This window comes from Orbicella faveolata, unplaced genomic scaffold (genome assembly GCF_042242905.1).
Source record: "Orbicella faveolata isolate gen_17 unplaced genomic scaffold, um_ofav_v1 contig_13, whole genome shotgun sequence".
NCBI classification, from domain to species: Eukaryota; Metazoa; Cnidaria; class Anthozoa; order Scleractinia; family Merulinidae; genus Orbicella; species Orbicella faveolata.
The window spans coordinates 20,545,001-20,561,703 of record NW_028301540.1 but is presented as its reverse complement, the minus strand read 5'-3'; the positions used below and the strand labels follow the sequence as shown (position 1 = coordinate 20,561,703).

Sequence of the window (16,703 nt, the reverse complement as noted above, 5' to 3'; positions counted from 1 at the left end):
TTCAGTACATTTTAGGCCTTCCCGTTCCTTTTTGTTCAGTATTCACAGCTGCATATATGCCTAAGACATCTTATTTATGACTTTAAACAAAGGCAAAGAAAGTCTCTTTCTATCGTTCTATGTTCGAGGTAGTTTCAAGACTGATAAAGTAAGTGGACGAATCAACCTCTCATTTGTGCAATAAAATTTCTTTGAAACCCATTTTAACTGAGATACCCAGAAAACAAGTTAGCTTTACAACTCGTAGCAATATTATAGTTCCCTATTTATATATTAGCAATCAATTTACCTGTAGAGTAAAATCATTTACCTGTAGAGTACATTTATATGAATTAAGGAGTTCTTTTACCATTTACCATTTTTAGGTTGAAAATCTTTGTCATTCTGAGCTGCTTTCATTTTAAACCATGCAGATAAAAACAATGAACCAAAGCTGACTGAACTGGATACCAAAACTAAGTCATGATAAATGATCACATTTGTCGACTGAGAAAGATACTTTTATGTGAGAAGTAAAGATGATAACAGACATCGAGCTTTGCTTAAATGAAATATTCAGTTTGTTTGACTGCTGTATACAAGGGAAGTAGAATCTGCCATTAATTAACAGAGCACCACGTCACTTTTCTAAGAAAGTTCAGCTGTGAACACGTTTTCAAAGGTTGGTTATTCTAAATTAGCAATAACACACAACAGGAGAGAGACTTTAATCCAGAGAAAACGCAGAAAGTTGCAACATTTACACTCTGCAATTTAGGGAGGAAATTTTAAAAAACAATCAGATTCCTTTATGTCATGCACTTTTACCTTTGCATATAAGGATCACAAAATTATCTGTAAATAAAGGCTTAAGAACTTTTTTATTTAACATAAACTTTACTTAGAACTGCAGGAAAACCTTTGAAAATTGTTTAGTTGTTTTGACAAGCTAAGTAAAGTTTAGATAGGTCCTAGGTTTACCGAGAAAATTGTGTAGCTTGCATGGAAGATACCAACTGTAGTCATGTTTATCAATTACCTCCTGTCACTTCGCATTGTTGAGCGCTGTAACTAGCTTGTTAGATCATTTTTGCCATAGCTTCAGAAACGAGGAGAAGAATTTTACATTTTCTGATTTTTTAGGAGATGTTTGTCTCCTTTAAAAAGCCCCATTACACCTTGTCTGTTTGCAGTAAATGGTTAATTCTTCCTGACCTTTCTGATACTCTGTGCTACTTTGCATTGTAAACTAAAGAAATGCTTTATCAAATAAGTAGACGTTAGAAGCTAAACGATTTAGTCAAAGTAACAATTATCTCCATTTAACCATTTACTGTTGTTAATTATTATTTGTAATATCGTTAGTTTATTAGTTGTCTTTAGTCATCGTTGTCAATTCTAGTCTCTTTAGTTCTCTTGTTACCTTCAGTTGTATTTAGTTGTACCTAGTTGTATATTAATAACTCGTCTAAACATGACCCGCCTAGATTAGCTCAGCTATCCGCGGGCATGTTACAATTGTAATTTTAATTTGATAACAAATAAAATGTATGTATGTATGTATGTAATTTATTAGTGCAGAATATAGTTCTGCTTATGAGATCAGAATATTACTAAGGTTCTCTCCTTCTAGACACTTAAACTTTAAACAAAAGTTCTGATCACTGGTCAGTTGTCGTTCAATAGTTTAATTGATCATCACATCCAGCATGTAATCATCATTTGCGCTGTATTTTCTTCGTACTTACGTTTATTACCTAAAGAATACCAATGAACACCATCATCATCAGGGCATTATCAGCATAACATCATTACGTCTTACCTCATTTATGTTCCTTACTAGACTAATGTATCAGCCAGTAAGATACTAGCTCAACAATATGTACAACGTGTTGTGTTTGACAAGTGCAGTATGAGCTATTTATACACTGAAACATGCAGGCTTCCTGTACCTAGTTTGGACGATTGTATGTACATTTGTTGTTGTCGATTATGTACTCGTCATCGTCAGAGAGCTTTATGTATTCACCCTTTCCCACAGGATTTTCCTGTCCAATCTAAGCCAGGTAGTATATGCAAATTTAGCCAATTTACTTTAACACGTTGCAGAAAATGGTAGCCTGTATTTCTTACCTGAAACTTTAATCATATTAATAGGCATTGACACAACATAGTGGCGGTTCAATTCTGAACTTGGGGGAGTCACTGTTTTTGCTTTTGTCACACGCGTTAGAAACGTTTTTAAACACCCATTTTAGGCATAGCTCTGAAGCAAAGGAGAAGCAAGCGTTAATTACATTTTAAAATGACAAGGCGATAAGCCACCAGAAAAGAGCTCCACTTTTACAATTTTTGAATCTTGAAGATTTTTTAGATCCCGTAGAAAATATTATTATTTGTTTTGACGTAGAAAATTCTGCTTCTTTAAACCAGGCTATGGTTGAGTACTCTTATTTATGAAATCTTTTATAGGGAATTTTAACGAAGTGAATGCTGAATTACAATGTTTTCAATCGCATATGGTTCAACATTGAGCTCCGTAAAAAAGAACGTAACAGATAACAAATGTTCTCTACCCCGCTAATAGCAATCAAAAAAGAAATTTTAAATCCCTATTACAATAACTCACAACCATTCCAAAAAAGAGCCACAGATTTCAAAGAGGTGCAAATGCCTTCTATTACTAGATTAGATCAATAAATGTTCAGCCTTTAAGGAAGTAGAAATGTTATGAAAGTTTTCTCTTTTATCGTCAATGAGTTATAAAAGTGCGCAGAATATTTGGTATCCACTGCTTCGTTTCAAACCTGCACAAATTCTCATCTGTCTTATTAGAATCTTATGAACGAGAGAAGAAAGAAAGCATGCAGCGATGAAATATTCAGATGAGGTTGATTTTGTATCGGAAAAACCCTAAGACCCAAGAACCAATGCAGGATAATATACAAAAACGTTTTGGCAGTTTCTAAAGAAATGTTTTGACACAAGAAAAAAAACAAGCATGTTTGCTCTAATTGTTGAAGCTGTTTCCCGAAGTTACCGAGTTAAAATGACAACAAAACTGTAACCTCCAAAAACAACTATACACTAGTGTTAAAAAGTTAACTTTTTGTTTTATTTTAATCAAAAGGGTAGTTATTTTGGCATCAGCTTTGAGTTAACCGGCCAGTGATCAAAGAAATGACAATAGAGTAGAAAGATCTTGGTTGCATATTAACATGTTAGAAATAGATCCACAGGAGCACGGCTATGTATTGGATCAGTGCAGAGGAATCAGCAACAATGATCTGCAGTTTCAGTTAGCGACATTTTCTAACAACCAAGCAATAACAATTCGTTTGACTTACACTTCAGAAACGAGTTATTAGGATGATTTCAAAAAGTACTGTATTTCTGCACATACAGATCCTATTTTTAAAAGCTTAAAAATTCTGAAATTTGGAAACATTATCAAACTTCAAATAGGTGAAGCTATGTACCTTTATCGCCTTCTTCCTGAAAGTTTCAATGACATGATTTTTTACTTAACTGTGACGTACATACCTATAATCCATTTGCCCTTCTGTAGGACAACTGGAAGGATATTTTAATTATTCAATTTTTTCAGGCCTGAAACTCAAAATGCCTCTAGTATTACTGTGTTCTACTCTAAGCTCAGGGAAAAAAAATAAATGTATCTATATATTTAGATAAATTGTCCTGCCTTGACGGTATTTTAATTAAATTTATTTAGTCTTAGATATCTCTAATGGTAAGTGAATACAAATTCTAGGGGTTTTTTGGTAGTGTCTTAATTCATCGAAGTTGGATATCTACCATTGTTTTAACTCTCCAGTCACTAATTATGAGATAAACAAAAAGAATCTGACTCATTGGCTAGATTGCAAATGTCCAAGTATGTTCAAGTCGTTGATTGATTCTGTGCAAATTGAGATATAGACAACGACCCTTCTATTTTCCTATAAAAGGCAAATAAAAATTTCTGATTATCTTAAAAAGTATCAACTCATTCTAATGCATAAGCCCAAATTTTAATCCATTTCAATGACGAAGAGAACTATTAAAACTTTATTAACAATATTAAGAATCCTGAACACAGACGGAAAATTACCTCCAAATACAAGATAAGAAACGTCCAGGGAAATTTTGCTGTTCCTAAACTCTTGATAACGTCAGAGTTTGGGAGCACAGCACTGTTATCGTAGGTGAAGATGAAATGCACGTTTTTATAATTTCATGACTTTTGCCTGTTTCAAACAGAAATATCAAACCCGAGTAGTACTAGGGCAACCGAAGCAGTTGCTCTAGTAAACATTTTGTTATCTCCTTATGCTATGAGATGTTCGGGGGCTTAATTGGTTCGAGTGTCTGGTCTCCAACTCTAATAGACTGGGGTCGAGCCGTGGCCTGGATCGTGTGTTCTTGGGCGGGCCATTTCATTCTCACAGCGCTTTTCACCACCCAGGTCATATAAATGGGAACCGGCGAGGTTCAGCTCTCACCCATGGGCTCCTCACTGCTTAATACTATACGATCCAGAGTAATTCTGGCAAGATGGGACAGTTATGGCCTGACGTAGCTTCTGTTGTTGTTATTGTCTTGTTGTTGGTGGTGGTGGTGGTGGTGGCGGTGGTGGTGATTTTGATGTTATAGTGTAAAATAGTCTATCAGGTGCTTTCTATTCGATCAAAAGTTCAGGTACTTTCGAAATGGAGGCAAATGGTACAGAATTTTCAGAAAAAAAATCCAAGAATTGTTGAACTTCCGAAATGCGAACCATCCAACCGAAAATCTCGGAAATTCCGGCAGCACAATCAAATGGAACGAAAATTCCTGGAAACAAATCTTCCAAAATCGCGGGTTGTCTGCTTTTCCAGTAATTCCGGAAAATGCTGAAATTGAAACCGAAATTTTTTGGTCGAATCAGGAGCCATAATCGGAAAGTAAAAAAAAAATCTGAAAAATTGCAAGTTTGAGTTCCGCCTAAATTGTAAATATGACAAATTGGACTTCCGCACTTTCGTGTGAAAACGTACATCGAACTCATGACTTACACTATCTCTAGTTTTTAAATTTGTTCAAGGTTGATAAATGTTTAGAACATATAAAAAGCTTGTGAATACAGCAGGAATAATCAGCAAAGTTACGATGACGCTTTCTTTAGATTTTGGAGGTTGAGTTATCAAAACTCCTTGTCTATTTTATTTTAGCAGTGTAAAATTTCAATGTGTTGAAGAAACACACATGATGTTAGTAGCCTTTAGGCGTTGGTGAAAATTGTTGCAGCATCTCAGGACAAAAGATAACGTAAGAAATTCTTGTCAAGATTTGTTGACAACTGAAAACACGGCCGACTCGGACTGGAAAGTGCACGCGCTGTACTATGCAAATGAGCTACTTGTAGGCGTCAGACCTTCCTTTCAAAAACTTTCGCAAACTCGCCAACAAGCAGAAACCTGAATAAGAAACTATCAAAAACAGGTTTTGGTTATGATTAAGCATTGTTTGAAAAAAAAAAGCAAAAGATGGGTAAGATGATTCACGAGCCGGTACAGTTATTCGAAAGCCGTAGATTCTCATAAGTTGAGTTTTATTGCTTTTATACAATTATTAAAAAGAAGACGGAATGTAACATTAAAAACCTTCCATTCTGAGAAAGTCTTCCAATGAAAAAAAAAAAGTTTCAACCATGCATTAAACATCCATTGCAAATGTCCTATACTCGGCTGTCAAAAGAGTATAAAATGTTTAAGCAAGCAACCGGAACGATGATCCTGCTGGTATACGTTGGATCAATAGTGATCTAATCGGCTTTACATATAAAATGAAGAAACCGACACAACGTAGGATGATTTTTTGAAGGTGTACTATATTTCGGCTGGCCAAACCAGCCTTCTTCAGGTACAATGAAAATTTTTACATTGGGACGTGTTTTTGTGTAGCCGATATTTACGTAATACCGGAAATACGTAATGCGGATGTTCAGACCATCAGGATCAAAAGAAAGAAGAAACATATTAATTGTTTCCATTTGTTTTCTTTTATTATGTTCTTTTATCATGTTATTTTATTTTACCGTATGCTTATCTTTAATTTACACTGTCAATTACTTTACCGTATTTCCGGTATTACGTAAATATCGGCTACATAAAAACACGTCCCAATATAACATTTCCATTGTACCTGAAGAAGGCTGGTTTGGCCAGCCGAAATATAGTACACCTTCAAAAAATCATCCTACGTTGTGTCGGTCAAAAGAGTGTATTTTCATTGATACAGACATTTTGAAACAAGGCTGTCAGTTTCAATTGCTGTTTCTCACTTTTGTAATGTTTTAATAATATATGTATGTTTTTTTATTTTAAGAAGGAAGTAATCCGTAGTTGTTGTTATTAAAATTGTATCATTCCATTGAAGGCCTGGAGTCTCTTTGACTTTTATGAAAGCATGTCTAATAGCACTGCCTAATGTACTGATAGTCCACTTTGTTATAAGGTGGGTCAAAGACTTTGTTTCCAAAGAGAGTTAGGGAGAGGCCGCATAAGATAATACCATTGACAAGGGGGTGGGCAAGGAAATTAGATAAATCAACAATATAAATTACCCAGGCCCACCCTACTCTGTTGAGAACTTTTAACTTTAATTATTACTTTCATAACTTTTAAATCAAGTCAAACAACATCAATCCCAATTGAAAAAGTTGATCAGCCAAACCGACAGAACACGGTTTTCAGTTTTTTTCCACCGAAGACGGTGAGACAGTTGTTTAAGAAAAACGAAACAAAATTATATTCTAGAAACACAAAACATATTGCAAAAAAACATATCTCCGTTCAAAATGTAAAACATATGTAATCATGATTTTGGTATAACTCAAGGCGTTTTACCAATTGTTAACAAACTGATTACTAAACTTGGTATTTATTTAGTATATCATAGACAGACACCTTTCCGAATCAGTTCCTGGTTCGAATACTCGTAACACAAGGAGGCAAATAACGCTTTAAACCCCATTGGACAGTTGTCGTCAAGTTTTGATGGGTCATTATTATCACTCTTTATCAATTGATGCTACAATCATAGTATCAAAAACTACCCGATCATTGGTGAACACGTTATCATTTTCGTGACACAATAGATTACCATAGCAACAATATGACCTGCTAAAAACACCCTTAATTTGAGCTTTAAGGGCTTGTTATTCAAAAAATCTTCTATTCAAAACCTATATTTTCTATATTATCAAATTTTGATAAGCAGGATAAAACACAACTTTTGGCAAAGTTTGCACATGGAGTTCAAAATTTAAGGTGGGTTCGAACCCTATGTACAGAATTTTTTTTAACTTTGCCAAATGTTGCGTCTTATTCTGCTTATCAAAATTTGATGATGTAAAAAAATTTCACCGTGCCGCATAAGTACTTAAAGTTAAAATTAAGGGTGTTTTTAGCAGGTCATACTGTTGCTATGGTAACCTATTGCGTCGCAAAAATGATAGCAACATGTTCACCGATGATTGGGTAGTTTCTTGATACTATGATTGTAGCATCAATCGATAAAGAGTGATAATAATGACCCATCAAAATCTAGGCGTATATACCTTTCTGTTTTTAGATACAGATTAACTTGAAATCCATATAAGGCTTAATACCCCACGGTAAATAAAATCAGCACAACAGGACTTCCGCCAACTCAATTTCACAGATTCCCAGTCGTGTCCAAAAGATCAACGACGTTTACCAGTCTTTTTATATTATAATATACCCTTTTCATATATTTGTCTTTTGACATACTCGAAACGAGGGTGAGCAAGGAGCTGAATAACATTGAATACGAGTTATGAAGTGCTCTAGCACAAGACTGGACGAGTTGTAACAGGAATTGGCGGCCTTTTAACTTTCCACATCTTACTACTACTGACCAAAGTAATTACGGCCACTACGGTCGAGAAAGATTTAACAAGTGTACAACCTTTAATCTTTTCCCTAACTCCACCCAAGATTAACATAGAAATGGATAACAATTCTCCGAGTTATTTTATCAGTTTGTTGTTTATATCAGGAAGCAAGAGCGGCTTTACAACTCAGCATTACATATTATAATGGTACGGGCATTTGAGTTTATCTTACGAAAAACCGCAGCAAATTAAAATCCATTAATGATGGATGTCCTGTATTACTCCGTCTTATATTATCTGCATTTCTCCGATCATATTCACGTCTGGCTTCAAAGCGTTCAGGAGGGACCATAAAGAACTCGCTCGTACACAATGTGCACGTTTGGTTTCAGTCCCAGACACATGAAACTTTGCCATGTATAACAGTGACTACTCCTCTATGGCCAATGAAAATCTCTTCCTACCAGTTTATAAAATTCCTCATTATACGGCCGGTAATAGTCCTGCAGAAGCTTACGAATGTCATCCCTAATAGAAGGGTGGGCCCGACCCTTACTTTCCGACAAACAACCCCAATTTTTCTTTTTTTTATTTTCAACGAGCGAGGTAAAACAAGGAAAACGTTTGGTCTTGTTAATATAGAAGTGTTCCTCCTTAATAAACGGTTTGATGTTCAAGAATTTTTCAACAACTTGAAGTTCCTTGGCTGGATTAGAAGTCAACTCTTCCCCACTGACAAAATGGAGCTGCGAGAGAGGGAAATATTCTAACCACCTTTTCAAATGTTCAACGTACACACCGATTTGGACCGTACTAGTTGAAGTCCTCAACACCTTTTCGGCTTTACCTTTGGTAATGAATTTCTCGAATGGTGGTAATAGTCCACGGTTTTTAAATAAAACCTGTACATAATCAGAAATCGCCCTCTCCGATGGGTCGCGCACAATCACAATCAGCTTGACGGTACTTGACATCTGGTACAGTCGCTCGGGAACTTTGTCCGTCACAAAATACGCTGGCGTTTTTTCAATGGTTATATCATCTGCTTGAGATTTGGGCATTTTTTCTCGATACCAGTCCAGTCCTAACTGATAGGTTTTGCTGTTATCAAAAAAATGTACCTCTACCGGGCAGGCCTTAATCTTGGGGTGGATTTTTAAAAACTCCAGCAGAGCTCTCGTGCCTCCTTTTCTCACGCCAATAATGATAGCATTTGGGAGACGCTTGCGTACCTTGCTGGATTCTTTGAGCTTATTCCAATGTTCCTCATCACCTTCTACCTTCTTTGAAGGCAACGTCTCAACAGATGCTCTATAAGGGGAATTATTCGTATCATTGTGCACGTCAAACAGAAAATGGTCATCGTTTATACGTTTAAACCGTCCTTCAGGTTTCTTCAATGTAATGCTGTAAATGAAAACCAATAGTAATCCTAGGAGAAGAACAAGGAAGACTTTTCTTCCGTCCAGCCACACTGCCATGGGTCGTTTGCCTTCGCAGACTGGTGCTCTATTTGCATACAGTTGGCACTTGATACCTGAAAGGGCAGCCCACAAGTTAAGTGAGTAATAAGTAATAAACAGAGCACAAACTCCATTAAAGCTGATGACGTAGAGTATGGACTTCCATGCAGTAGAGTAACAAACTATCACCAATACTGCTGACGTCATCAGTTTCGTTAGAAGTGATTGCCGAACGAAAACGTCTTTTCTACTCAAACTATCCAGCAAGTAAAATTGATTAATAAGACAATCGGACTATAAAAAAACTAATGATGGCGCCCACCCATTTACCTACGCACACGTGTTGTACGTTAATTTGACAACTAAAAGATCAGCTGTCGCCATGCCAGAAAATGTTTTATCAAGCTATGGGTTTTTCCTTCCACCAAACTCGTATTGGGCATTCGATTCATGCAAAAAGAAACCCTAAATCAGAAAAACGCACTATACCACTGGGTGACAACTAGTCCCGTACGGACCCCACCCCCACCCGTTCCTGAACTTCGTCAATTTTGTAAACTTCATTGTACATAACAAACAGGTTTCTTTTCAAAACCTTTCAGTAAGCGCGCCGGACATGTGAAGTTTGGGCGCCACCTGAACGAATTTTTGTTCTTTCTCGGCAGTCCAATTGTCTACCGAGGACACGCAAAAACAGGACCTCCTTAGGTTTGTTATATTATGTACATTAGTTTTCTGCGATCTTTCATCAGTTAGGTACAACCTTGAGCCGTTCGGTTTGAAATTTGAACAAATAACAAACAATACTCAGCCGGTAGGAAAAACTGTACTATCATGACAGTGGGTTACTTTTCTCTCAAGAGATCACATTGACAATTCTCTTTTTTATGTATTTTATTTTTTTCGTTAACAGGTATAGTGAAAGAACGTACAGATCGATACGTACAAACATGACAAAATTTACAACAATTACCTCAATTACAAACTACAAAGAAAACTTCACTGCACTACACTATAAGGATTACATAACTTATTCAACTTCAATAAAACAGAGTAATTAAAGGAATCTTAGAAAAACGAGATTTGGATAACAGCCACTGTTGTATTAATGGGAGTAAAGGTTTCTATTTTTTATCGTGGAAATGGATTTTGTTTTGTTTTTGTTTTTTTCGCGATAAATAAATTTATCGACTAACAGTCTTAAACATAAAGAGCCCTTATTTAACTTACAGCGGTAAATAAAATATTTACTTTCAAGAAGAATGTAGTTGACTGGAATGCGTATATTATCCGTACCTAAAATCCCTAAAAGAACATCCTTGATATCAAACCTAACAGTTATATTTAAGGAATTAAGTACAACCTTTCAATCATCCCAAAACATGCACACTTTTGTACAATGGAGAAAGAGATGTTCTATGGTCTCCAACTCCTTTTCACAAAAATCGCATAGGGAGAATCTACTTTGTTAAACTTAAACAGCATCTTGCTTGTGTATAAGATCCTGTTTAATATTCTATATTGGAATTCTCTTAATTTAGTATCCAATGTTGTTTTGAAGGGCAGTAGATATATCTTTTTCCAGTTTAACTGGATATGTGCGTGCTGAAAGCTTCGTTATATTTCTTTTGCGCTGTTGGTATACTGGATATCTTAGAAACAAAACTGTCATAAAATCAGTTTGGATTAGATCATGAGTTCTTGAGGAGATAGAGTTTTTATTTGTTTTTAATATTTCGTGCCATTCTTCCTGAAAAGCATTGAAGAGACTGAAAAGTAGAAAATGTTTCACTGGTGAGCGAGTTGAATACAGTAGGAGCTCTCTTAACGGACACTCTCAAAAGCGCACAGCTCTGCTAACGACTGCCTCCACAAAACCCCATTTGAACTCACAAACAAACTCTGTATCTACTCATTCCCGTAAGCGGACATTCTCGTAAGCGGCCACGGACACTTGTAGGGCTTACAATCTAGACTTTTCCTTTGTTTATAAGCTCCCGTAAATGGACACTTCAAAGGAATTGGGCCTGACATTGAAAGATTCTTATAAACATTTGTAAACTGTATCGCTGCTTTTTGTTGCAGTGAGACTGTTAAAGCCGCTGTTAATAACAGTTACGGACAGCTTTTTCGCGCCCGAGGGTGTCCGCTTACGAGGGCTTCCACTGTATGATGGTTCCTTATTCGGCTTGAACTCTCCCCTTGTGTCGTACAGGTCTCCAATTCTTACGATTCCAAGATCAATCAGCCTACTGTTATAAATTGACTTGATTCAATGTAAATGAACTGGTTGTTCCATATCACTTGATTTGCTATTTCAGGGATGAGGACAGGTTGTCCTCGTTTAAAAGGTTCCATGTCACAATGCATTACTCGTAAAATTCTGGAAGAGCTATCGATAGTTAAGTATAATTAAAATTACGATGAAACAAGAATTTTCCCCTTACTTTTTTAAGATAAAAATCCAGAAAAAACTTCTTGAGCTAGCAAGATCGGTGACAGATATCACTTGATACAAATTATTCTTTGGGCAGAAATCATTGACTCAATGTTGTGCATTTTCAAGCCTCCTTTATTATTAGGGTTAATGAATGCTGTGCGCTTAACTTTATCTTTTCCCTTCCAAACAAAAGAATATGATAAAGTTTTTTTTTTTTTTTTTTTTTCGATAAACTCTTTTTTGTTTTTAAATGAGAACAACCCTGTATAAGATCTTTGGTATGGCGAAAGATTTGATCACTTGGATTTTTCCAAGTAGTGTAAGTCCTCTCAAACTCCAGCCCTTCAACAATCCTCTCAGAGATTTCTCGATTGATTCTGAGTCTAGAATGAGGTACCTCCCGTCCTCATCAGATCGAGTTGATTTCAATTTGAAGTCAACGGATTTTCGAACAAGAATGGCGACTCCACGGCTATGGTTAGAGCGATGAGCAAAATAACAGTCTCCGGACCACTGCTTTTTCCATTGATTTTCAATCTCTTCAGTGCTGTACGTTTCTTGCAGAAAGCAGATGTCTGAATTAGCCAGTTAGCCCCCAGCGAGAGAGTTTTAAACTTAAGGTTGTTGTATCGATTGAAATTTGCATACGTGGAAAATATACAAAAACAGTAGCTGTTATTCCCAGAAGGGTCGCTGTTACCCGAACAATTAATGTATTCCCGATTTTGATAAGTGCATAGTGGATAAATTTAGAATAACATACATAACAAACAAAAGAAACGAGATGAAAAACGTAGCGAGTGTGAAAAATTAAACTGTTAACTCTCGGACAAGATCAAGTGTTAGACTTTTGTTATAAGCGAACCGCTTCAAAAACGAACTAAGGAATATGCTAATCGATAGCTCCTAATAGAAACGAAAAAATAAAAAGTGAACTAATTCCTGCGAATACTACAATAAGCTAAACAACCTGGAACATTTTTTAAAAGCTTGAAGCTTAGTAGATGTTTACTAATCAGTTCGTGTGCTTGAGTATCGAGAGGTCGGCCTCAACTAAGATAATAAAAGGAAAAAGTATTAGCTAATGACTATTTTACCTCCACACCGTCAATAAAGAGTTTATAGCCTAAGGGTTCCATTCTACTGAAAGCTGCTCGTTTTCCATCTTTTCTTGCTTGCACCATCTTCGGAATAAGCCTCTTCCATCACCTGCTTAGGGCCAATACTGAAATTCGACTGGCTACAGGAGCCATAATCGGGGACGGAGACCGTAAGTCTTGGGATCCGCGCGCACCTACGATATGGGACAATTTTTCTATTTTTAGAACAAATTGCGCCATCCTGACGTTAAATATCCGCGCGGATCCACGCATATGTCGTGAGCTCTCGCGTGGATGTTGTCACGTTGCCTGATCAAATGGTGAGAGTGGCGAGATTCTCTTGCAGATTTTTCAGAGCGGTGGCAGGGAATAAGGTAGCGAATAAGAACCAGGGCTCTTATATGTAGTTTTATGCTCTGAGCTAATGGAAAAGGTGAGTTTTTCAGGGTCGAAAGCCAAACTTCAATTTCGCGCTGTGAATGAATAATATTTGCTCGCGCTAGTTGTACGCGTAAGCTTTTGCGTTTGTTCTGTAAAGAAAAGTTATGTAAGAAAACTCTTTACTCTGGTATCGAGTTAATTTGTGACTGTCCCAAACAATGCTTAATCATAGCCAAACCTTGTTTTTGATAGTTTCTTATTGTTTCTGTTTATTTGGCGAGTTTGCAAAAGCTTTTGAAAGGAAAGTCTTATTTGCATAGTGCAGCGCGTGCACTTCAAATCCGAGTCGGTGTTTTCAATTGTCAACAAATCTTGACAAAGATTTCCTTTGTTGTCTTTTGTGCCGAGATGCAGCAACAATTCTCACCAACGCCAAAAGGCTACTAACATCATGTGTGTTTCTATAACATAGTAAAATTTTACACTGCGAAAATAAAATAGATAAGGAGTTTTGATAATTCAACCAACAAAATCGAAATTGTTATTCGAGTTGATTAAGAAAGCGTCATCGTAATTTTGCTGATTATTTTTGCTGTATTCACCTATTTTCAGCTAAGCTTTTAATGTTCTCAACATTTATCAACCTTAAACATATTTAAAAACTAGAGATATGATATGAGTTCGATGTACGTTTTTACACGAAAGTGGGCAAGTCCAATTTGTCTTGTTTTGCTGATTGTACAAAACACGCATCGGCGGGCGCTCTTAGTCATCGACAAGAGAAAATTCATTGGATTTCAACATAAAAAAACACTAAGCAGCATCTACACACATAAACTTTACTGTCACTTATTGGGCCTTGATAAAACATCAAGCTTTGCTTACAATTTAGGCGAATCTCAAACTTGCAACTATTATTATTTTTTTAGTTTTCGGTCGAGATAGAGTCTGCGAAATCCTCGCAAGTGTGTGGCAAGAGGAGAGAAACTTTGAAGTCCTGAAACTCTGCTATATCCAAATATATCTAACGAGTTTTTTTGCTGTGGTTTGGAAAAGTTGTTATTCTTCAACATATGTGAAACTTAGACTGGAGTAATGTGGAGCTCTTGTAAAAGAAGCAGCAGAACACAACTTGGTCCGTGATATAAAGCGGCACATAACTAAATTCCACACAGTCTTACTTCACTCAAACTGGAGCAGCTTACGACGAAAATACTGACATCCCAGTAAAATTCCAACAGACATGAACGCATTAAGTTGTGGGCCAAAAGCATCAACCATTTCGGGAATTTCGGACGCCATTTCCCCACGCGACATCCGCAAAAATCCTCGCAGCATGTACGCGCGTGTGCCGCACGGGATGGCGCAATTTGTTCTAAAAATAGAAAAATTGTCCCATATCATGGGGACAACCCCAATACTAGAAATGGCGCGCGCTTACAGTCTCCGTCCCCGATTATGGCTCCTGCTGGCTATCGATGTTGCGTCGGCAAGAAAAGAAGTTTTCTCGGTCTTTAAAGCGAAAGCAACGTGCTATGATGGCCCGGGGTTTTCTTGTGTTTCGATCCTTTCTACCGACGCGGTGAACTCTTTGGAACTCAATATATTGAGTGTTTTCCTCATTTAACTCTTTCTCCAAGAAGGCTTTCAAAACGGCTTCAGTGTTCTCTTCCTCGTCGGTTTCTGGAATACCGTAGAAGCGAAGATTTTCGCGGCGGCTGTACACTTCGTAAATCAAGGGCTGGAGGGTAAGTCATCCATGTCCTTTTGTGACTTCTCTTCGTCATCTCGGAGTTTTTTCTTACTGGCTCCCACTTCATAATTCAGGAATTTTACACTTGTCTGAAGCGTATTTGTTTCTTCACCTGTATTTCGAACGTCTTCCTTTAAGCGGTAGACTGATTCACTTTGAAGGTTTGCGACCGTTTGATTTATTCGATCCACCGAGTCTTAAGATATATTTATTTGTGTGCCAATGCTTTCCAGTTGGCTTAGCTTTGATAATATTAGATCCACTTTGGAGGCAAAATCCTGTGCCATATCGAGGTCTTACGGAAGTATGTCTTTGCTCTTTGTCTTTGGAACGTTCGCTTGGTGTTCTTTAACACTCTCTTTCAACCACTTTGTTTCGGGGGAAAGTCTCGCTGAGCGGTGAATTGCTTCCTCTCGTTTTCATTTTAAACAGGGATGAAAGTGGAGATTAAAATTCCATATAAAGCATCGGAACGCATGGAGTTTGGTACAAAAACTCTTCGAAGAAAAAGACCTCTAGCTTCTTCAGTTCTATCGTGTTGTTTTAGTTGGGTAGTTCAGTTTTTAATGCCGCTCGTACTGCGGGCGCAGTAGCCGCAAGCAAGGTCCATATACTCTGCCCAGACTGTTCACGTGACATGATGGTAGGACTGAGGAGAGATTGTTGTATGAGGACATGGAAGATGATTCGGAATACGTTCAACGAATTCTTGCCAGAAGAGTTGAACTGACGTTCCGATATAAATGTACGCCTACCAAGAAACAGGACTCGACACGGATACATTTAAGAAATAGAAAGCATGTACCGTGTTTCTATCAAGTTATAGAAACACGAGTGGAAGTTTGGGAGAACGAGAAATGCTGTGGGAACACGAGCCGTAGGCGAGTGTTTCCACAGCTTTTTCAAGTTCTCCCAAACTTTCACGAGTCTTCCTATAACTCGATAGAAACACGGAGAACATGTTTTCTATTTCTTTTAGAAAACACCGCGATGGAAAAAAGGAAAACAACTTGTTAACTTTGATTATCAAAATGTAAATTCTCTTTGCTCGCACCATCATTACGTCAACAGCTCGTGCTGGTTTTGTGTTTCTACCGAGTTTTAATAGAATTCTACTAGTATACTAATGCAAATGCTGCAACCTGATTGGCTTATCTACTCGTATACTATCAGCTATTAGAGTGCAGTGGCTTTCAGTCGTCCATGAAATGCGACGTTTTGATGATTTTTCTTAAGTTTTGGAAGAACGTCTAGATGTAAATGGATAATTAAATTTCCGAGAAGACTAAAAGAAGGACATTAAAGTGCATCTAACCCCAAAAATGTTTTTTCGCTAAAACGAATCTACTTGTTATTTGAAATAATTCTGCGAAAAAATTTTTGGATTCTGTTAAATCCTCGATTTTCTGTGCCCCGACGAAATCTCGAAAATAGCTCCAAATCACCGCCATTTTGTTTCACGACCGAGTTTGAGGAGAATGGGTCCAGCAATATTCCTGATTTAAAGAAAGATATACTGTACAATTTACTGACGATGATCGGCTAATGGTGCACTAAAGACGTAAACGATGGTTGATTTTGTCGAACCGAAACAAGCGAACTGAAGCTGAGAACCATTGAAGAACGTACTCTCACTGGAATTTGTTCCGCAGACTTTCGAACGCTATTTTCATAAATTTTCTGCTTAAAG

General features: G+C 37.0%; 1 protein-coding gene across 2 annotated transcripts in view; it reads right to left on the bottom strand.

Moving 5' to 3' along the window:
- Positions 1-7,933: 7,933 nt before the first annotated feature.
- The window catches only part of LOC110051248 (heparan sulfate glucosamine 3-O-sulfotransferase 3B1-like), a 21,582-nt gene continuing 12,812 nt past the window's right edge, over positions 7,934-16,703 (bottom strand). For both annotated transcript variants that reach the window (XM_089284993.1, XM_089284992.1), the window contains one exon: positions 7,934-9,413. In XM_089284993.1, coding sequence (XP_089141119.1) covers positions 8,314-9,357 — 1,044 coding nt within the window. In that variant the 5' untranslated portion in view covers positions 9,358-9,413 and the 3' untranslated portion in view covers positions 7,934-8,313. The remainder of the gene's footprint in view (positions 9,414-16,703) is intronic.